This window comes from Rattus norvegicus, chromosome 13, assembly GCF_036323735.1.
Source record: "Rattus norvegicus strain BN/NHsdMcwi chromosome 13, GRCr8, whole genome shotgun sequence".
Taxonomy (NCBI): Eukaryota; Metazoa; Chordata; class Mammalia; order Rodentia; family Muridae; genus Rattus; species Rattus norvegicus.
In genome coordinates, this window is record NC_086031.1 from 71,797,873 (window position 1) to 71,820,453 (window position 22,581).

A 22,581-nucleotide genomic window follows, 5' to 3' on the forward strand; every position below is an offset into this window, starting at 1 on the left:
AGCAGGTGCATGCCAGAGAGTAGGAAGGGGCTCTTGTTTGAGTGGGAGGATATGACTCCAGATTCTGCAAACAGTCTTTTCTTTATCCAAACCTCTAGAACCAACACAGATGGAGTAGCTTACATCCTCTTCAAAACTCCCATTGCTAGGAGTCAGAGAGGCGCGGGCTTGAAGGGGCCTCTCAGGGTAGAACTGGCTTCTGAGACCAGAAGACTTCAGCCTGGAGAAGGGAGGTAGTGTGTATGGGAGACTCTCATCTCATCTCTCTGAGCTAATGAGGAACAGATCTGCTGGAAACAGTTTGCTATGCTTCCTGCCCACCGGAGCTGAGCTGGTGTGGTTGGCTCCTAAGAGATCCATGAGACAGACAGACGGATGGACGGACAGACGGACAGACAGACACATACATGGGGGGGTGGCGGGGGGAAGGGAGGAGAGAGGAGAGGAGAGAGATAGATTGATTGTGTGTGGTGGATCACAAATGAGACCAACCCTAAGCCAAGACTGTCTTACTTCTAACAGAAATGACCCACTACTATCTCTCAAATGGCTGTCTATCGTTTAATTCCGTGCTAATGTGTGCTTTTATGTAATCCTGACTCTCAGTATTATTTCTCTTGGACAGATGAAGCGATTGAAACTGAAATGTAACTTGTAAAACCATATAGCTGTAAGAAGAATCCTTCCTTCAGTGATTCCCCCCACACCAACTACTGCAGCTATGAGATCTCATTCTTCCAACTTGGTAGTTTTCCCTGTAAAATGGTGACTTTGATGAAACCTAACCCCTGATGGTACAGGTCAGAGAACCTGGATCTCAGGCCTGTGGTCTCTGTATTCTTTGCCTCCAGCTGAGGTCAAGATTGGTGGACAGACCTTCATTCGGATTAAACAAACCATGACGTGGCTCTCGGCTCTGACCTACTGTCGCCACCACTACACAGACCTGGCCGATCTGCAGAGAGTTACCGACAAGGACAAAGACAGTCTCAAGCCCGTCATAAATGGTGACGATGCCTGGATTGGCCTCTATTTCAGTGTAAAGATCAACCATCTGACCTGGTCCAGTGACCAGGGTTCCAGCATCCCTGAGTGGCTACAGGAAATGCCTATGTTTGGTCAAGGACTGTGTGCAGGAATTCGTACCTTTGCAAATCACCCACCTCAGATTTATGCACTGCTTTGTCCTGATCTGAAACCTTTTATCTGTTTCAACGGTATGTGAGAATGTCCTTGGCTCACTAAGGTTTAAATGAACTTATTAGACAGTGGGGGAGACCTAGGGTAGACCTAAGCAAGCACTTGGAGGCTTTGAGGACAACAGAATTTACGACAGGGCTTTGATTTGAGATAACAAAACAAACTTCTAAGGGGGTTGAACTTGTTAAATCCTGGGGGTCTTCAAAGGATGGAAGGAACCCATCCAGCTTTATCATTACATTAGCTATTAGTATTAGTAACAAGTCAGTCGCCAGAGAAATAAATGACCATAAGCCTGCTCTTTACAAGCAGGTAGACTTTACCACTCTCTAGAAAACAGACAGGATCTGAGTTTGTCCTTCCTCGTCTGGAAAATGTACTTTACAAATTGGGATTGAGGACATCTACCTCGTAGGATGTCTGAAGACTGAATGACTGGAGATCTTGACATAGAGCAAGTGCCTTGCTAATAATGGCAGCTATGATCGCTATGAACTTGAGGGCAGCAGGGGATTCTGTATTTTGTATGTATATGATGTGCTTCCTCAGGGGCAGCCCTCCTATCTTGCCCTTTGCTTTCAGTCTTTTATACCTTTGTTTAGAGAGAACCCAAGTACGTTAAGACAAACTTCTGAAGTGTACAGTTCAGTGGGTTTTACTGTTTGCATGCTATTGAGCTATCACCACTGTCCTGTCTAAGGACATTTCCATCACTCTCCAAAGTGCTTACTGCTTAGTCATGTCCTACTTTCCCCTTGGCAACCAAAATAGACTTATGTCTCTATGGGTTTGCCTCTTTGTACCTGTTTCTTTTCCTCTCGGATTTTAAGACAATCTTGGCTGCTACCTCTAAGACTGTAAATGCTCCTTGATGAATTGTTGTGAAGATTAAAGGCGAGAGGACTTACCCAGTGGTTTGTTCACAGTGTGCAGTAGTGTTTTGCTCTGATGGAGGCTGCCTGGCAGTGTCTGTTGACTTCCCTTAGGGTTGGTGTGAGAGGGCCTGCACTTACACTCTGTTTTCTCACAGACCCCTCCATTGGACATCGGCAGTCAGCAGAGATGCCCTCACTCATTGATACTTCCTCCCCTAGAGTGACTCAGCACTCAAAAGTTCCTACAAGGACAACCTCTAGGCCAAACACAGGTACTCCGAGTCTGTTCTTGGCTTTGTCTAGGGTCTTCTGGGCCTACAAAACTAGAGAAAATGATTGGTTTACCCATGTGAGCAGCCTTCCATGAAGTGCTAGTGAGTGAACAGAGATGGGGCATACCAATCCTTGGCAATCAAGTACTACTTACACCAATGAATCACTTCCTCCTCCTTTTCCTCTTGGTCCTCCTTATACTGCTTGGCTAACCAAAGATAGGAAACTAAGGAATTGGTTTACCAAAGACATTCTCCTTTGTGGGCTTCTGAAGTTGAAGCTCTAGGGCCAGGAGACCCAAGAGAAGCTGTGCAGTCTCTCAAGAGAAGAAATAAAGGCCTGGGGCCCAAAGGGACAGATGGCTGAGTGATGCACCTGGCTCATCAGAGAGGCCTTGGAGGTTCACAGCCATAGAAAGGAAGCCCAACACAGGAGATCCATCATCCTTTATAGAGCAGGCTCCTGCTGGGGGAGGTTTTGGGATGTGGTTATAAATTAGGGCAATTGTTCAAGACCCAACAATGGGGGATGAGCAAAGCGAAGACAAGGCTGATGGTTCTCAGTCAGCCAGGGGAAGGCTGGTAGTCAGAGGCAGGATGAACATACAGAGAACAGGAGCCATCCAGTCACTGGAATAGCAGGAGGATTTTTGGAGTGATTCTAGAAGGATGAGGAGGTTGGCAGGTTGTTGGGTAGGGGATGGCAGGTGAGGGGATCTGCCCGTATGCTTGTGTGGTGACATCATCACTGAGAGCTGTTAGAGGAATGGTTCCTTTTGGTTGAAATGCTGGGTTGAGAAACTGCCTTCTGCTTTTCTGTTAAGGTCTAACCTGGCATCCATCCAGTTGTCTCAGGCTTACTGTTTACTTGTGCTGACTCAAATAGGTTTAGTAAGCCCTCTCTGCTCAGCTCTGTCTTCAGTGGGTGGATACCATGGATATGGAAGAAAATCAGGGCCTGGAGCTATGATCTTCTCTCTTATCTGCCTCACTGGGGATAGTAGGAGTTCCTGACTTGTGGTTAGGGCTTTGAAAAAGGTCCTGTGCCCAGTACACTCCACATAACTCTTGTCTCTTGCCATAGGGACCAGCACTGACTCCACAGATGCCTCCCAAGTGTTGGATTCAGCATCCTGGATCCCACGGCAAGTGAGTCATGAACCAACTGCGGTCAGCTCTGGAACCTGTGGCTTCAGAACCTGTGACACCACCACTCCTGCCTCAACCACCGTGGGCCTCACAGCTCTCCAATCTCAAGGGATGGTTTCAATACGTCCTGTGGCAACCTCTGCATATCCAGGAGGTACCTTGGTTTCTAGAAGGGTTCACGTGCCCACTGGTCACTGCTCAGAGCTTGTCTTTGGACCCTGGGCACCCAGGAAGCTGTTTGGTTCTGGGAGAAGGGCCTAGGACACCACTGCTAATTTCTCAGATCTTGTCCTTAAACCTTGGGTCCTTAGGGAAAACTGAGTTCTGGAAGAAAAGTCTACAACACCACTGGTGTGGCCAGAACCACATCTTTGGATCTCAGATCCTTGGACAGTATTTCAGTTCATGGCCATTTTTCAGTGTATTTTTGGATCTTGCACCCTTGACACTAGCCCATACTGATTCTGTGCCTTGAGAAAGTAGACCAGTTCACCAGGAAGTGGCCAGGGCCCCCAGGTTACTATTGCAAATGGTACTGCAAAACCTATGTACCAGGGGTCCCTATAACCCATAGTGGGTACAGTGGAGGTAGCCATAAGGCCCTGGCTCAGCTCCACCCACAATGTTTCAGCTATTCCCATTCAGTGACTCCCACAGATCAGATTCTGTGGAACTTTGCAGAGACCAAAGAGCGAACTACGGAGGCATCTGTCTCAGGGAGCACAGCAGAGGTCCAAGGAAATTGGACCAGTGTTCCTGCAGCCTGGAACCCGGACACCAGCACTGGGACAGCTGGGAGCCTGCCAGGAACTACTACAGGTGCTTATGTGCTTCACTGGGGGTTGGGAACCCCTTGCCCACAAGTTGCTCTGGGGCATCAACAGCCAAATACCAAGTTGCAAAATGTAGAGCTGAGCGCAGGAGTCACATGGGCTGGGCAGGGCAAGCCTCTCTACAGGGAATCCTGTCTGGCCAGTTCCAGCACCTAAACCCATTCCCTTGATCAGGAAGGATAAGGGTGGGGTAAGGTGGTACAACTTAGGAGAATTCCCCTTTGGGAGCTGAAGTCTGACAGTCAAGATTGGAATGGTAGCTCTGTAATTTACTGTATACAGCCTTAGACAACCAAGTTTCCTTCCCTCCCTCTCTCCCTCCCTCCCTCCATTTTTTTTTTTTGAGATATAGCTTGAGCTGGCCCCCAATTCATTTCATCCTCCTGTCTCAACCTCCTAAGTGCTGGGATTGCAGAAATGAATCACTGTATCTGTTCCCATAACTTACTTTCCTCCTCTTCCTCCTCCTGTTTTGTGAGACTGGGCTTCTTTGTGCAGCTTTGGCTGCCCTGGAACTAGCTCTGTAGACCAAGTTGGCTTCGAACTAACAGAGATTCACCTGCCTCTGATTCCCAAGTGCCCAGATTAAGGGAGTGTGCCACCACACCTGGCTCACAACCTCACTGAATCTCATTCCTCTCTCCTCAGTGTGATACAGTACCTCTCAATTTCTCATTCCGGCAGACAGTAAATATAGTTATTAACCTCTTAATCTCAACTCACAGTGACACTTAGTGTCCTTAGCTTAGTGGATCTGCAAGGCTCATTCTTATATCATCGCGCACGATGGCAGATGATCAGCTGTGAATTGTGTATATTACAGACTCTCCCAGACAGGGGCCATTTGTACTTCCTTCCAACCCCGTCCCCACTCTTTGAGCTCTATCTTATGCAATAATCCTGCTTCGCCTTGAACTGTGGATACTGCACATCTCAACTGGGGTGAGCAGGACTTGCCTCCTGCTTTTAGACAGAGGCAATCTGATAGGAACAGGTATAGACAACTGAAACAGCTTGTGAGTGTGTCAAGTGTGAACCAAGAGCAGAAAGTGACTTCTTCTCTGGACAAAGGTGTAATGACTGCTAAGCGGGCTGACGTCCTTAGCGAATGGGTTACATTTAGAGGAGTAGTAGCAGGGACAAGGGGAAAGGACTGTGGCCACATTCTGAGGGCCTTGAACCTGCAGTCAAGAGGACCAACAGAGGGTTTCAGAAAAGGAGCAAAATGCTAAGATCGGTAGTTACTAGAGGTGGTAGGTGACATGGGTCATGTTTGCATTAGGATGCTAAAGGAAAACTGCACGATTCTGCATATGTCTGACAGTCTCAATAGTGAGAGAAGCATCAACCGAAGGTTTAAAAAATAAAGATTAGAAGGAAATTTGTAGCAGTGTGCCTGTGAGTGTCCCCCCACTTCTGTGTTTCTGAACCTTACGAATGTGTTCACTTATTAAAGAGATTTATAAATCTTTGGATGAGGAGAAGTGGGCTGTGGAGAGAAGGCCCACCAGGAGAGAAAGACTGAGAGTAGGCTGAGGCAGCGGTGAAATGAGGGACATGAAGACAAGATCTAGATTAGCCACAAATGACACGGGTCAAGAAACTCAACGCAAAAACATTTAAACAACTGTTTGTTCATGAAACCACAGAAATAAATCCGACTTTAAAAAAATGAACTTAAGGTTTATTTTAAAATGTATTTCTTTGCCTAACAACAGTTTGGCCAAGATGTAAAGCAGCGATCATGAGAATGCGGGAAGAACAGACGTGACCAATACTGTAGGCTGTCAAGTGGGGCTGCATGCTGGCGAGGTGTGTCTGCTTTAAAATGGGCATGTCCTTTCCTACAGACAATCTACACTTAGAAACTGATAAAGGGAATAGGAATACAAAGTGCCCTAGTTAGGGTTTTACTGCTGTGAGCAGACACCATGACCAAGGCAACAAAGGACAACATTTAATTGGGGCTGCCCTACAGGTTCAGAGGTTCAGTCCATTATCATCAAGGTGGGAGCATGGCAGCATCCAGGCAGGTGTGGTGCAGGAAGAGTTGAGAGTTCTACATCTGAAGGCTGCTAGTGGAAGACTTCCAGGCAGGAAGGATGAGGGTCTTAAGCCCACACCCACAGTGACGCACTTACTCCAACAAGGCCATATCTCCAAATAGTGACACTCCCTGGGCCAAGCATATACAAACCATCACACAATATAAGTGCCCCAACACACACACACACACGCATGCACGCACGCACGCACGCACACACACACACAGAGCATTACTTATATTAAAAATTAGAAGTGATCTACTGTCTATGGAGAGAAGACTGCTTAAGTCAGTCATGCCACACTCGGTGAACTACTATGGAGTGTTTTAGAGGGTAAGGTAGATTTTGCATTTTAAATACATTCAACCCATCAAAAATATCATCTAGTAAACTGTTAATGATGTTTTTCGCCCCCAGGGCTGGGGCCTGAGGAAATTATTTCCTAAATAATTTATAGTAGTAGACTTCTAAATAATAGGATAATGCCCACATTTGGAGGCTGGGCAATTATGAGAAAAGGAGAAACACAGGATTTGGGGACTGAAGGGGGCAGCAACTGAGGACTCCTGGTCTCTGGCCAGAGTGCCTAGTGTATGCTCAGAGGAGGCTGAGCTTGGTGTGCGGTTCTGCCGCCTTGGTGGAGATGTCAAGGCCACCCTGGATAGATACACTATGGATAGGGCTAGGCCAGGTCATGCTAGAGCACTGGGCTTTCTGGACTGAGTACTACTAAAAGAAAACAAACCAGAACTTTGTCCATTTGTAGCAAACCTTACACTACTGCTTCGAACCTTACAGGGCCTGATGCTGGACGACAGGCAGGAGCACACAACTGTGCACAGCAGGGCTGCTGCCCCTGCCTGCCCTCTGACTCACAGTCAGCCGCCAGCGTCCGATTCCTTGATTCCTGGCTTTTCGTTTACAATAATTCCTTTATTCTTTTCTGTAGCTATGACCACTGTAGAGGGCGGCATATATAAAGGAGACACAACTTCTGCCACTGAGGCTCAACATTTATGCTCACCTAAGTACCCAGAGTCTAAAAAGAAAGCGGCAGCATCAGAATCAGGTAACTGCTTCTGTTTGTCAACTTCACCATCTGCCAACCAGGACACTTGGGGGCCTTCTTAGGAGAGACAGCATGAAATGTTGGCACTAGGGATAGGAAGGAAGGTGTAGATGCTGTATTTAAGCTGTGTGACTAAAGTGTAGTGAGAGGAGCAAGTATCCTCAGTTCTGTAGTCTTTCTTCTCTTCCAAAGGGGCTCAGTAAAAACTACCCTATAGTATAGAGTTGTTGACCATATACCAAGGTACTTAGGCAAAGGGACTTTGTAAGCTAGCAAAACCTATGCAAAATGCATGTCCTACTGTGAGGCTGTAGTTTTTGTCATGATTATGGTGGACATGTAGCAAAGAATCTCCCTATTAGTTCAGAGAACTTCTTTGGGGTTTTCTGGGGGGAGTATAAAATGCCAGCAAGAACAGATGGCCACGGACATCTGTATAGTAGATTTATAAAGAGGGAACAGAAGAGGTGGAGGTAATTCCTGATGGGTACCTAGACTGTGCAGAGAGTTCTAAGACAGGACTTTCTTGTGGGGTGAGGGTGGGGTTGCTGGTATTAATTTTGGTCACGCGTTGTCCTGCTCAGCCATTTCCCTCTTTCTCTCCTTGACATCCTCTGTTACCATGTAGCACCTATGGTATCCAATGGATACCCCTAACTTCCAAGAATTGGGAAATTCAGATGGCAGTGGGTAACATTTTTCTGAACCAGGTAACATGTATTTCCAGAGCACTCCTTTGGAATCCTGAAAGCAGATTTTGCCATCCCAGCACTGAGGGATCCAGAAGAGATGAAAGACCAACTTTTGAGCGAGGTGGGATGTCTAGCTTTTTGAATTTTGGTCATTCAGGGGATGGAAATGCAAAGCAGTATTGTTAAAAACCAATATATTAAGAGAATTGGGGCTGAAGAGATGCCCTATGCTTGCCTTTGCACTGGATCCCTGGGGCTTACTGTCCACTCTAGTTGAATGCGTGAGCTCCAGGCTGGCAAGAGACCACAGATCAGAAGATAAGATGGAGGGCCACTGAGAAAGACAGGTTCCCACATGCTTAAGTATACATTAGCATGCACAGCCTACTCCTTACACGCACGCACGCATGCATGCACGCAGGAAAAGCTTTGGAGACTGAGCTCATTGTGCTCTACAACAATGCTGGTATTGCTTTAGAGTTTTTTGTAGCCTAACACTTTCCTGAGCTCTTCATTTACTCACGACCGGATGGTCAGGACGACCTGAGTTTAAGTCTTGTCTTTGCACTTATTTTTTGTGTAATCTGGGTGAGAAAGTCAAGTCTTTCTAAACCCCAATTTCCTCAAGAAATTCACAGGGTCAGTATCACAACTAAGTTATTCATTCTGTATAAAAGCTTAGCAAACTTCTTGGCTCATAGTTGGTATTCTATCATCGATATTAGCTATTCTTAGCATTATCACTACAATAATGAAACAGATTACTGAATATAACCTGAGAGTACATTTCTCAAGGGTTAAAGTATTCTACAGATCGTTTATCCCTAGATATGGTCTATTATAAATCCTAACTTTATAGATAAGAGACACTGACATTTACCTAGCAGTTCTTTGCAATGTATTCAGAGGCACAGAGAAGGAGCACATGGGTGATCCTTTCTAGGACTTCTAGAAGGACCAACAGTGTTGTGTGCCTGTGGAGGCTCAAGTACCTGCTGGCTAATGGTAGGGTGGGGAATTGGGAGACAGATGCATTTGCTACTGAAAGAACAACAAATAGAAATGATGCAATCCAGCACCCTGTGAGTTTTTCAGCTAAATTTCAGGGGATAAAACCACAACACTACAAAGGATGTGGGGGAAAGTTTTGGGTGTTTTACTTTTGTTTACTTCTTTTTTTTTTTTTTTTTTTGGAGCTGGGGACCGAACCCAGAGCTTTGCGCTTCCTAGGCAAGCGCTCTACCACTGAGCTAAGTCCCCAACCCCTTTTGTTTACTTCTTAAGTTCAGAGGTATTTTCTTAGGTTCTAGCCTGGGCTTTTATGTGCTTGCTGGAGCAGTGATTGAAACTTTAGATGGTAAACTGGAAGCATCTATTTTATGCATTAAACTAGAGCAGATGTGAAAACTGAGTTTGAATTGCTAAATCCCACCTCTAGCTTTGTCAGAATGTATTTGTTCTACACATGGGATGACCCTTAGGCCTTGGGATTGGTCCCTAGCACTATGAAAATGAAAACTAAGGTAAAAGAACTTATGGGGCAAGCATGCAACAGACTTCGTATCTCATGGATGTAAAAGGAATGGAGTTGATAGCAACAAGGTATGTATGGGTTTTAACAGTATTTAAAATTCAAATATAAAGTAAAGAAACACCTATAATTAACCAAAGTTCAGGAATGGTGGTAAAAGACATAGTTACAAACACCCCACCTACACAGTGTTCAGAGGGGAATATGAAGCAATGAAGCTCAAGAGGCAACTGCCGTCTCTGTGTGTATACATAGTGCATGATATATGCGTGTACATATGTGTATTTGTGTATGTGTGTTTGCTTAAATTTACCAAACACATCTGATGCTCAGTTAGATTGAGAACTACTGAGTAATGTGGTGCTCCTGAAGGTGCAGACAGGTGAAGGAAGGCTCAGCAATAAATGGTGTAGATGTACATCAAAGGTCTGTGTATAGAGCATTGGTGACTTAGAGCTAAGTGAACCACGGGGTCAGGATGTAGCATCGGTCGTTTCTCTTTTTCCTTCTTTGGTGCAAGGTTAGGGACTGGATCTCACTGAATTATATCCCAACCCCACTTCTCTCTTAATATTTCAGATCCAAGAAGTCTTAAAGCTTATACTAGGTCACGAGGAATTCACCCTGAAATGGATCGGCTCCGAAGTGAACAAAAAATAGCAAACCCACTCGCTTTCACTTTCCTTAGGCTCTCTTCCAGGTGGTCTTTAGGGTTTTGTCTTCAGGTTTTTTGTTTTAAATTCCTAAGAAGCACAAGGTTAGAAATAACTTCAAATATTCTAAGATGAACAGGCTTACATGTAGCACAAAAGAAAAGGATGTATGAATGAGCGTCCTTGGATTTTATTCGATGAGGAGGGTAAGCTGAAGAGAGCAGGGCTTGTACAATGGAGAACAAGACAACTGCTCCCTGAACCAGACAAGAGAAGTGTGTGTGTGTGTGTGTGTGTGTGTGTGTGTGTGTGTGTGTGTGTGTAACAGTGGCTTAGGTGAGCTGTAGGAAGCTTTCTTTCTAGGGCACAGCCACAGCACAGCAGATACCAGTGCCAGGTACTTACCCTGTGCCTAAGTATTCTCCCTGTAAGATATCAAGTCTGAGGCATGATGCTCCTAGGGTAGCATGCATCTTCAGAACAATATTCCAGTGTTCCAAGTGCCTAAGCACCCAGATGTATGAGGAAGACAGTAGCAACCCTTAGTCTGAAATGTTTAAAGTTAAAGTTTATTTGTATTTTTTGTAGGAATATCAATAAAAGACCTCAAACGTATCTATATCTGTACATGTACAAGAACCGTCAAAAATTATTCACAGAACAAAAATAAATCTTTTTTAGAACCCAGGTAATGAAATGCAGATATGGATCACATATGGAACAATCTAAGTGCTACAAAGCACAAAAATATGGCTTTAAAAATAAAATAAAATCTTGGGTTTTGTTTTTTTCAAGGTGGATTTCCGCTTTCTTCAAATAAAAAATAAATTATTTTGAATTATCTGTAAAATAGTCATGTGTACTAACACACTCTTATTAAGGCCCTGGAGATGAAAAGCAAAAACCAGATTTGGAAGCTAAGTCCCTCCCAGGTGTGACCCAGGTAAACAGCGCTGCTGCTTGAGCTGATCTAACACAGCTAAGAAGTGTCCAAGCACCAGCCACGCCCACCCTCAGCACTCACTGTGGCTTTCCTGTAGGATGGTGGGCATTCAGTCAATAGCATTTAATCTGTTAGTAAAGTGGAAATTGGTAATTTTCCCTTGCGGGTTTGGAAATGACATATCCATGCTATTTGTTTTAAATACTTGCACCACACGCAGAGGATAGAAACCCCTAAAGCACAGCTGTGGAAATGTCACTGCACCAAAAGTTCAGTCTGGTTTTCAGTTCCAAGACTTTTTAGGGAATAGTGAGGGCATTTGATAAAAAAAATGACAGAGTACAAAATTAAAACTGTGTGCTGAAACAGGGGGTCAAAGTTCTCTCGTCCTCTCCTTGGGTGGCTGCACTCATCGAGGCTGGCTGGGCTGATGCTCAAGCACCTGGGCATTAACTGCTGAGGAAACCAAACTCCTTTCTGTACCCTGCTCTCAGATGGTGACAGTCAGCGGCTGTGCTACACACTCAATGCTACCAGCAATAGTTCTCAACCTATGCCAAACAGAGTTCAAGTCACTATAACTTATATATACATATAACACATATAGTACATTTCCAAGAGAACAGAATGTTATAAAACTTAAAACCAACAAAACAAAACAAAACCTCAACAAAGTCTAGGAATTACTGGTTTATAAAGTGGATTAACATTTTTTAAAGGGATGCCCTAAGAGTGGTATTTCTGTAGGTTATGTTACATGTTGTCTTAGGAGCCGTCTTTATATATGTATAATCTCCTAGGAGGAGCCAGGGGATGCCACTCCACTTGTTTGTTGAACTTCTGAGCAACCAAATCCATTGGATCAAATGTCTTCCTCAGGATCTTTCTGGAAGAAACTGATTCTCTCTCATGCAAATTTCACTACCCTTGTCCTTTCAAAGCTCAAGTGCTTTCCTAGATGGGTCAGTGATAGGAGAATGCTCTAGAAGAACAATTATTCAAACATGAAATGGGCTTAACCATTACTTGCTTTAAGAAACATGTATGGCCAGGCAGTGGTAGCACGCACTTTTAATCCCAGGACTCTGGGGGCAGAGGCAGGTGGAACTCTTGAGTTCAAGGCCAGCCTGGTCTACAGAACAGTTCCAGAACAGCCAGGGCTATGAAGAGAAATCCTGTCTCAAAAAACAAACAAAAAAGTCCTTTAAATTAATAATAATAATAATAATAATAATAATAATAATAATAATAATAATAATAATTTAAAAAGGTATCCCAGGTATGGGGCAGGAAGGTGACTTTTCCTGCTGAGGCAAGCAGGAGAGTTCATTGCTGACTTAAGAAAGTCAAGGGGTATAGAGCAGGCTGTCCTTTGACCCTGCTTCATCTGCAGCAGGAGACAGCCCCTAAAGCTGCTGAGAATGAAGTAAAGCTGTGAGATGGTCTTGAGAGCTGCTGGACTGGCCAGTGACATGGCTAGTCTATGGTCCAGCCTGGGGCTTACTTAGTCTATTGAATGAGGAGACAAATGGACACAGTGGGAGCCAGGGCTCTGGAGAGCTGCTGGCACAGACTGCTTCTGAAATCATGCTCAGCCCCAGTGCACACACACAATGTTCACTTAGTCTGAGAAACACTCACGCTTTCTTTACTGTCCAACTCTATAGCAGAGAAAAGAAGGTGGCAGTGAGAACACACAGTATAAGTGAAAAAGCAAGAAAAGCTACAGTAGCATATGGCCTCACTTTCCATTCCAAGAAAGACTGCCCCAGACCCAAGCAGGACACAGGGGACAGCCACTGAAGTAATGCTAGTATTACGGGAATGACTTTTTGCTGTTCTGAAATCTTCTTGCTTCAAGTGACACAGGAGGTAAACAAGAAGCCCCTTTTCTAGTCCTATGAAACTGTCCTTGATAATGAGTGGCCGAGTCTACCTCACTTGGATAAAAGCTTCACAAGCACTGAATGCAAATCCAAATCCACCTGAGCCTGCCCTAATCACACCTCATACTGTGATGATATGTTGACAAACACAGGGATCGTAAGACCCACCAGCTTTTTAAAAATCACACATTTCCTCCTAGCAAAGCAAAATGATTTTTGTTCAGGATAAGAAACCTATTGAGGGTAAAGAAAACCATAGAAAATGCCTGCTGATGTCCTCTTCTGTACTCAAAAAATTCCAGAGTAAACTTTATAGGATTGCAACATTTTCTAAAGAAATACTCAAAAAACATTTTGTTATCATTTTTGAGACAGGGTCTCAAGTAGCTTAGGTTGGTCAGGAAACCTCTAAGGCAGGATGACCTGGAGCTCCGAGTCCTCCTGTTCCTATCCCTGGAGTGCTGGGATTGCAGGCCTGTGTGCCACCGTCCCAATTCATGCCATGCTAGTGTTTGAACCTAGGGCCTCTGGTATGCTAGGTTAGCACTCTGCCAACGGAGCTGTACTCCAGCTCAGAATATTTCTGATAGGCTAAAGAACTGAGTAGGCTCAAAGGATAATCTAAGATTTCCTATCTGGCAATAATGCTGAACTTTCAACTCCTAACTCTCTTATGACTGCTATAGATTTTTCTCTTCATTCCTGGTAACCTACAGGACCTTGTACTATGTCTTAATGTCTTGGACGTTCAATCTCATAATGCAGACAAGCTCTAAGAAGGTTCCACAGTGTTAAGAGTTGTACTGCATTCATTAATATCCTTATTGGACCAGCTCTCTGTAATCTATAACCTGCACTTGAAGACCTTCCCAGCCTCGAAGCAAGACATTATCCACATTATATACTTTGGGCCACCAAGACTAATGATTTGACTAGTTTCTGTGTGGCAGTACTGAAAGGTTTTGAAGAATGAAAAAAATACTGCTAGGCTGCAAACATGAAAAGATCTATGTTTATACCCCCCTCACTCAATACAGGCATTACTACAGGATCAATAACCTTCTCTTTCAGGAAGTAATTTTAACCACCATGTGACCTCAGCTTGGAGGGAAGAGATAAGATGTGAAATAACTGCTGAGGACAGGAGAAGGCTCGAGTCGGTGTGGAGCCTGAAGCTCTAAGCACAGTGGCATGCTCCTGCTTTCAAGAGTTATGAAAAGACCCTCTCAAAGGCTGCAGGTTGAGGGCTCTGGTGAGGTGGCTGAAGTACAAGGTCAGAGCCAAAGGTCAATAGGGGAGCAAGTGTCACTTGGAGTGCATGCCTGGGACTTAGGGGGAAGGAGGTCTTGGTATCTACTCCTGGGGTTCAAATAAGAGGGAACTACATATGTTCTCCTGTTTCCTTAAAAGTTTTCTGGGGCTGGGGATTTAGCTCAGGGCTGGGGATTTAGCTCAGGGCTGGGGATTTAGCTCAGTGGTAGAGCGCTTGCCTAGGAAGCGCAAGGCCCTGGGTTCAGTCCCCAGCTCCGGAAAAAAAGAACCAAAAAAAAAAAAAAAGTTTTCTGCTATGTAGAAACACATACTCCATGCATATGGCTCCGTTATGTCTCCCTCCGAATCCTTTACTTAAAAAAAATTCTTAAAGTTTATAACATAAAAATCAAAACATCAACTTATTTGAGAAATGATGTTTTGTTTGCCAATGTAAAACTGTGTAGGTCTTGCTTAAACAGATTCAAGACCCTTTTAAACATTTATCTCTGTATATCTGACAGCACAGAAGATGAACATTTTTGATGTGCACATTGTATGTACATGTGTGAATATATGTATATATATATTTGCTTAGCCTGCAGCTAACTCTCCACATCTCTGGGAATCAAGCCTGCATTGCAGATGACATTGTCGCACTCTGGAGAAAACACAGATTTTCTGTCGTCTATTAGAATCATTAAGGATAAGCTGGATCAGTCTTGCTGAGTCTACCAGGAGGGTGGAATAACACCAGAATGTGCCGTCCTCACACTTTGGTTTCTCTGGCAAGATTAATCATCATTTTTAAGGGATACGTTTCAGTTTTAGATAGCTTCTCAAATTTTATGGAGAGGATAAATAGAAGGAGGAAGCAATCGGATGTTAAAAGTGGTGGCGGAATTACCCTCCCCCCAGACTTGCTAGTACAGTAGATAAAACCTTTATCCTAAGGAAAAATACAACTGACAAATAGGAAAAAAAATTTTAGTGGGCTATTCAGAGATTCCTGCTCTTTTGTAGTTAGCCCTTTTCTGTGTGGAAGAAAGGGTGTTTAGTCAGATGGCTTATGAGTGGTATACTTGAATGGCCACTCTCCAGGGGAGAGTGAGTCCTGTTGGTGCTGCCCGCTCCCGTCATGGGGAGGAGAGGACAGTGGACAAGTGAACACGAAGACAGTAGATGGAGACACAGTATTTATAGTTCTGTCAACTCTAAAGAGCAGTTAAAAAAGTTGAAGTATAATCAAAGTCCCACATCTAAGACAGAAAGTGTCCATTATAGACAGAGGAGTTTAACAGAAATCCTTCCTAGTCTGGTTTTGGTACAGTCAGTCACGTTTACCTGTGTCCTCTGAAATGGTGGCTCTGCAAACCAGGCTGCAGTCTGCCGGGAGCATCCTGGTTGACAGTGGCAAGTTATTGTTTCATATGGATCTTGGTATTTGCATGTTTTCCTAATGGTAAGGACAGGGTGGGGCTTTAAACTGGCAGATGAATCCCTGAAAACGTCCATCAGACAAGGTCCTATTGCATTCCACGTGCTCCTATCCAATACACTTTAGCTACAGAACCAAGAGGCTCATTTTTCACTCACACTCGGCTCCTACCTTTCCTCCACTAATAACTGCAGTGCTTTCAATAAGAGAAAAACAATAATAAAATAGCAATAATTAAAAAGGCAATCTACATTATTAACTTCCTTTTGGTATATTACAGTGGTATTTCTGTACATGGCCCAGAACTAAATTCCCTATGTACATAGAGACACTGGGGAAAAGCATCGAACTTGAACTTGAAGTCTTTGCTTTAAGCCCTGAAAGAAAAGGTTCCTTTCTTCATGTAAGAGTTTCTCACAACATCGCCATTTGAAGCAACATTCTGTAAACCTGGAGGGTTAAAGGGCTGGGGACAGGAGAGCTGGGCCACTTCCTCCTGCCTCCTCCCACAGTCTGTGTCACGAAGGCCATCAGCAGCTGCTATTTTTGAATTCACCATTCTCCGTGATGGAAAGCTTGGTGGGGTTGGTGGGAGAGATGCCATTGCGGACCTGCATGCTGTACCGCTCCTTCACCTGTGTCAGCGCACTCATCAGTCTCGTGTTGGCTGAATCCAGGGACACGATCCGCTTTTCCTACAACACACCAATCATGGCTTTATTCAGGCTACACGGAGGAAGCCACTTTCTTTACTGAATGAACAGTCCAGTACTTTCTCTTATAGCATGGTACACATGGTGCTCCCCAAACAAATGGAACGTCTCTGCCTCTTTCCGCACATTGGTTAGGCTCAGCTCCCCTCCCTTAATCACTCTGTTATTCATTTCTGCATAACAGGACTTCTTACCAACAATCTCTGTGGCATTACTAGGCTGTCTATGAAAATGACACCCTAAGTCAAGCTGCCTTATGTACGCAGTAAGTGCTTTTGTCAAAACTGAAACATGGAAATTAGGTGGCAAAGAAAGAAGCACCAGAGGTTTCATTTCCCAGAAGAGAAGTGCACGTGATCCATGGATTCACCTCCCAAAGAGGGCAGAACAGTCACATCCGGAAAGAATTCACATTGTGCTCAAAACTAAAACAATGCATGGTGGCAGCCTAGAGTCACCAACAAGGTGAGGATGCAGGAGCGAGAGGTGAGAGCAGCCAGAAGCTGGACCCAGGAGTTGTTTGAATATGGGAGGGGGTGTGGCTGGAAGGGAAGCTGTAAACACAACACATGAGCACACAGAGAACACAGGCTCCTAGACCCATTCCAGCTCAGCTACTCCAGAAAGATGCCCAGTAACAGGCACACTTTCATTTCACTCTTGGATTTTAAAATAAAACAAAACAAAACAATGCTTTAGAGATAATATTTTAGAATTATGGGTTGTTGAATTTTCACATATCCACCAGAGAGAGGGGATGGATGGACAAACCCCCCTCCCCAAAATGTTTTACAGTAGGATAAAACATTGTCAGGCTCACAAAAACTAGGAGACGTTCATCTCTACATCCTAGGACTTTCCCAAAAAACAAGAATTACTTATTTTTTTTTCAGAAAATAAAGTCAAAGAAATCTTGTCCTATCCTCACGAACTGAAAAGGAAATAGCCCACGAGGATAATCCCTAACACTGGAAGGCTCTGAGTTTACCCAGGAAGACATGTGATAAGATAAGGTTTAGTCATGGTAAGGTTCAGAGAGCAGCAAGAGGGCTGAGCCTTGCTGCTGCTGCTCCTGCTATGAAAGCAGAAGTTACACAGGGCTGGGGACCTAGTCCTACTTCAGCGGGACACAGCTGCTAAGAGCAAGCCTAGCTATGATGTTCAGGGGACTGGGGTGGTGGTGAGAGTCTGGGTAAAGCCATAGGTGACTACAGCATCAAGCAATGCTTGCCTTTATTTTTCAATTTGTTGCAAACAGGAAGTTGTCTTTATGCGAGTAGGGGTTGGTGGCCTTCGTTTAAATGTTTGAAAAAACAAAACAACCCAACGATTGCTATTATTATTCCTTAAAATAATTCCCATTCTCTGGTGCAAAACTCAGGTGGTAAGACATACAGAACCAGCATCATTACCTATCCATTTACTATACCAGGTTTCTTTTTAAACGCTGACTTGCGGCTAGGAGGTGGCGGATGCACACGTCTTTACTCTCGGCACTCAGGAAGTAGTGGATCTCCGTGAGTTTGAGGCCAGCCTGGTCTCCAGACTAAGTTCCAGGACAGGCAGGCTTACACAGAAAAACCCTGCCTAAAAAATCAAAAACAAAACAACAAACCCCAAACCCAAAAACCCAAAAAAGAAAAAATAAAACAAAGATGGCCTGTTTTATGGACAGGAGAAACTCAAAGACAGATGATTTGTTATACTTTTAAAAAAATAGTAATTACTTAAAAATTATAACTAGAGGAATTTACTGGGAGAACAAATACAGTTTTTTTTTCAAAGATAGTAAGTAAGGACAGGCTAAAAAACAAGAGGTAGATTCCAAATATAATGCCCCTCTTCCTAGTACGTAATCACCCCTAAGTAGAATAAATGGTATTTAAATTTTCAAATAAATATTTTTTCTTTTTTATCAGTATCAAATTTCTTGTGTATTATATAAATAAAAAATTGTAGCATAACTGGTAATTTTTTAGAATAGGTAAGGAAAGTTACTTCAGTATTGGGACAAACAATAAGGTCCCAATACTAAGGAAAGCACTGTTCTTGGGGTTCATTAAAAAAAAATCAAGCATTCATAAAAACAAACAAGACAATCCCCCAGCTCCTTTAAAAACTAACTTCAGTTGTAAAGAGTCAAAGAGCCTGAGAAGGATTGCAATGATGTATTACCTGCAAATGACTGCTATCAAACAACCTCCCTACTAGATATCTGAACGTTTCTAAGCGGAGAAACTCCCTTTGTTTTCCCCACTGCCAACTTTCAAAATGAAACAGAAATTAATGGAATAAAAAAATACCCCCCCCCCCAACCAAAAACAACCTCAAACAGGAGACTAAGGCACAGTTGGCCAGGTTGCTCTGACATTTGATTCTGCCTGAATTAGAACGCAAAGCAATCTAACATTCCTGACAGGAAGGACTTAACACGGGAGTGGCAGGAGCTGGAATGTGTAGGAGGCCAGTGCACTGGCCAGGGCTGGGAACTGCTCAGCTAGAGGACGGACAGGGTTTACTTGCCTGTTTGAACAATCTCATTTCCATTTATGACCTGAAATTTAACACAGTGGAGATATCACTTGCAATAGCGACTAGGCAGCTGCTTTGTTTCTCACAGGAAGAGGCCCCTCTCTGTTCTCCATCTAGTCACATGGGTGAAAGGTGCCACACTTCATATAAAGAGCCTTTGGTGCCATCACTGTGACCTCAGGTCTGAGCTGTGAGGATCAGGGCTGGTGATTCTGCCACTCATCTGTTTGCAGTTCTGCTAGAAAGGGCCTGTGCTTTGCAGCATGAACTGACTCGGGGAGAGGGAGAAGCTGAACTCACAACAAGGAGCATGGGCTGCTGAGAGAGATGAAAACTGCTCCTGGGTACCTGGGTATTAGTGTTCTGAGAGGTGATAGGACCAGTCCTAGCACAAACAAAGTAACTGTTGCCATTTTAGACATTTTTTTGTTTTTTACCATTATTGACACTAAGACACAGGCCTGGGATATAAAATTATGGATTGCCCCCTAGGTAGACTATTATTTCCAAACATGCTATCATTTAATAAATGAAGCCAAAAGGGCTACTCTGCTCCAATAATCACCTAAGAGATGAAATTTATTTTTACAGAAAAGAATCTGATAAAACATCATTCATTATAATGAATAATGATGTACCGCCTTGCTATTCTATGATTCTATGTACCAGTAAGCCAATAGCTTGGACTGAGAATCTTGTTAAGACACAAATATATTTTGAACTGCCTTGGTATTTATGGTTTGTGCAGTAGTTTTCAAATGTGGTCCAGTCTGAGTATTCTTTATGGATCTATATTAGGTTTCATAGAAGGACTTATACTGTAATAAAGCCTATGCTTTAGTGGGAAGCATATCACATTTAACCCAACTCAGTCTGTTCTGACCCATTAGTTAAGAGTGGTCTTCATGGTTGCATAGTCAGTGAGAGCATTGGTTTATGGAAACTGCCTTGGTTCAATGGAAACAGTCCAGAGAACCAAGCCATCGGAAAATCAAACTGCCATCAGCCAGACCATAAATCTGACTGAGAGCTCTGAGGATACCATTGCTTCCACCTCTGAGAGCTTTTGACTCCTGGTCAATCAAATTCCCTTCCTGGACTTCATCTTTATTGACCACAGCTTCTGCTTTATTCTTAGATCAAAACTGGGGACAGGTAGAGAGGAAGCTCCCTAGAAACTAGTGGTGGCGCTGTCCTGTCAGCTAGCATACATGGAGCCATACTGTGCGGCTGGCACGTTCCCTCTGCTGAAGACTGACTGCATTACAGTGGCTGACATCTGTTCTATTTCAGCACTGAGATCTCCGTGTGATTACTAATGAGGCTCACCCTGCGTGCGTCACACTGTTACACTGAGAATCTGAAGGGGGAACTTTTCAGCACTAGTTTTCTTGAGGAAATCACCATCTTTATCTACCATCTTTATCTTTATTTAAGCTTAAGGAGTGATTTTTTAGAATATGATAATATAGCAAGATGGCTATATATTGTTTCTACTATTTTCCCCTAACTTACCTTGGAAGTAACTTTACCCTCGAAAGAATAAAAGAGTAAGAAGGGCAAGAAAAGTAATTATAGCATATATTTCTCTGGCTCAAAAGAGGTCAAAATATCCAGAATGTGAATCTCAAACATTTTGGGAGCTACGTGTGTAAGAAAGCACCACAACCCACAACCAGTTTCTAAGTCTAGTGCGCTTCAAGACAGACGAAGCCTGGGAAGCATCCTTCCCATGGCTCTGCTCCCAGTTTGACAAATAAACCCCATTTTACACTGAGCTCATGAGTAAACTTGCTTGTTGAAATGCTGTGTAAGAGTACTGGGGGCTCTCGTAGATACTAAGACATAGAATGTGCTCATTATTATGTCACAGCATAAAGAGGACAAATGCAAACTCAGCTAGTCTGTGCCCAGAGAGGCGAAACACTCAATGTAGTTAGATGGACCACTGTATCAAAACTGTAATTGCCTTTGCAACTTATGTCCATATAAGAAGTAAATCATACTCTACAGTGGTAAAGCAACAAGGAATGGGAAATATTTCATACATCCTAGATTTTGCTCTGATGACTGGAGTACGACCTTGTGAAGGGCTGGCTCTTGGAGACCATCATACTCCTAGGTGTAAGCTATCATCAACAGAAACCTAGGTTCTAATTTTATCAATTTTTTTTAAAAATCAAGTTTTATCTAGAGGTTCTCTAAGCCTAGCATCAACACAGAAGGGCAGCCAAGCACATTCCAAGCAGCAATACCAAACCCTGAACCAAAGGATAACAAGGAAAGCCATCTTCTATAACCGTATCTTTCCTCTACCATTCCTTTGCTGTGACTAGGTGTCGACGGCCATGGACATGACTGACAAGACCGTGCAGAACACAGCCAAGCAATGGTTAGTGGAGGTCACATGCAGGACACTTTCCCACAGTTACCTTCTTAGGGAATGTCCTCCTTTCCTCAAGAAGGAAACCAGCCTCATCATGTACTGCACTAAGGCTTGTCAAACAACTACACTAAATACACAGTACTTTATTTACACTCACATTAATGCTATATCAACGTGGAGCTCATATGGAAACTCATGTGATATTCAAAGGATAACGGCAAGAAACTTCCAGTATATTGTTTTCTACTAACTTGCCATTTGCCAGGGTGGGAAGTCAGAAAGTCAATTAAAGCAAGTGCTCCCTACCGACCTCAGGTCTGCTCACCTGTGCGTCAATTATCTTCTGCTTTGCATCAATAACTGCCTGCATCTCAGCGTGGTCCTTCTTTAACTCCTCTTCCACAGCCATTAGCCTAGAGTGTGGTGGGAAGAAGGTGTCAGTACTTACAAAGACAGGGCTGGACGATACAGAGAAGGAGGAACTTACAGCTTGTGTTTCCTTACACGAGACCTCTTTTATTGTAATAGCCTTTTCTTTCCTCTCCTCTCCTATCTGCCCTTGAAAGAAGACATCCTAAATTGAGTCTTTTACCTGTGGCTGGGTCCATAATATTTCATTTCCTTCAGAAGATTATTCTAGTAATCACCCTGTTAGCAAACATCTTAAAATAGCAAATAAAACCAACAAAACAAAAAGGCTGTCTACTTTCTAAAGTATTTATTATTGAGAGAGTGTCTCATATAGCTTAGACCAGCCTTAATCTTGCTATGAAGCTGATGCTGGCTTTAACCTCCAGGTACTCCTATCTCTACCTCCTGAATGTTTACGTTAGTATGGGTAAGCACCACCATGCCTCGTTGCAAACCATGTACTCTTCCTCTCGAGTTATACTGTAGTTACCATCCTGTCTCCCCCCTCCCTTGATGTTTCCTACAGGGCATTCCAGTAGATCTTGTTTCTCATTTCCTCCTCGCATCTCAGTCCACGTATGCAGACTTCCTCAGTTCTACTCTCATGGCTCTCAGTATGAGGTCACTCATTTCCAGGCTACTTGGATAGCAACTCTTTTTATGTCTCTTTGTCCACAGCATGTGGTAATATAAAAGCTAGTG

At 43.7% G+C, this 22,581-nt stretch overlaps 2 protein-coding genes across 20 annotated transcripts in view; one reads left to right on the forward strand and one right to left on the reverse strand.

Annotated features, from left to right (window-relative positions):
• The window catches only part of Clec20a (C-type lectin domain containing 20A), a 26,078-nt gene extending 15,144 nt beyond the window's left edge, over positions 1 to 10,934 (forward strand). For 3 of the 6 annotated variants that reach the window (XM_039091380.2, XM_063272698.1, XM_063272695.1), the window contains 7 exons: positions 852 to 1,217; positions 2,231 to 2,347; positions 3,432 to 3,650; positions 4,178 to 4,315; positions 7,324 to 7,443; positions 8,171 to 8,256; positions 10,246 to 10,934. In XM_039091380.2, coding sequence (XP_038947308.1) covers positions 852 to 1,217; positions 2,231 to 2,347; positions 3,432 to 3,650; positions 4,178 to 4,315; positions 7,324 to 7,443; positions 8,171 to 8,256; positions 10,246 to 10,326 — 1,127 coding nt within the window. In that variant the 3' untranslated portion in view covers positions 10,327 to 10,934. Of the gene's footprint in view, positions 1 to 98; positions 1,218 to 2,230; positions 2,348 to 3,431; positions 3,651 to 4,177; positions 4,316 to 6,047; positions 6,142 to 7,323; positions 7,444 to 8,170; positions 8,257 to 10,245 lie in introns of those variants that run through there. The other 3 variants (XM_063272696.1, XM_063272697.1, XM_063272700.1) reach the window with 2 other exon arrangements.
• Rasal2 (RAS protein activator like 2) overlaps positions 10,868 to 22,581 on the reverse strand; it is a 293,984-nt gene continuing 282,270 nt past the window's right edge. For 11 of the 14 annotated variants that reach the window (XM_017598813.3, XM_008769638.4, XM_039090766.2 and 8 more), the window contains 3 exons: positions 21,794 to 21,881; positions 19,074 to 19,104; positions 10,868 to 16,532 (listed from right to left, as the gene is read on the reverse strand). In XM_017598813.3, coding sequence (XP_017454302.1) covers positions 16,390 to 16,532; positions 19,074 to 19,104; positions 21,794 to 21,881 — 262 coding nt within the window. In that variant the 3' untranslated portion in view covers positions 10,868 to 16,389. The remainder of the gene's footprint in view (positions 16,533 to 19,073; positions 19,105 to 21,793; positions 21,882 to 22,581) is intronic. The other 3 variants (NM_001401196.1, NM_001401195.1, XM_063272346.1) reach the window with 2 other exon arrangements.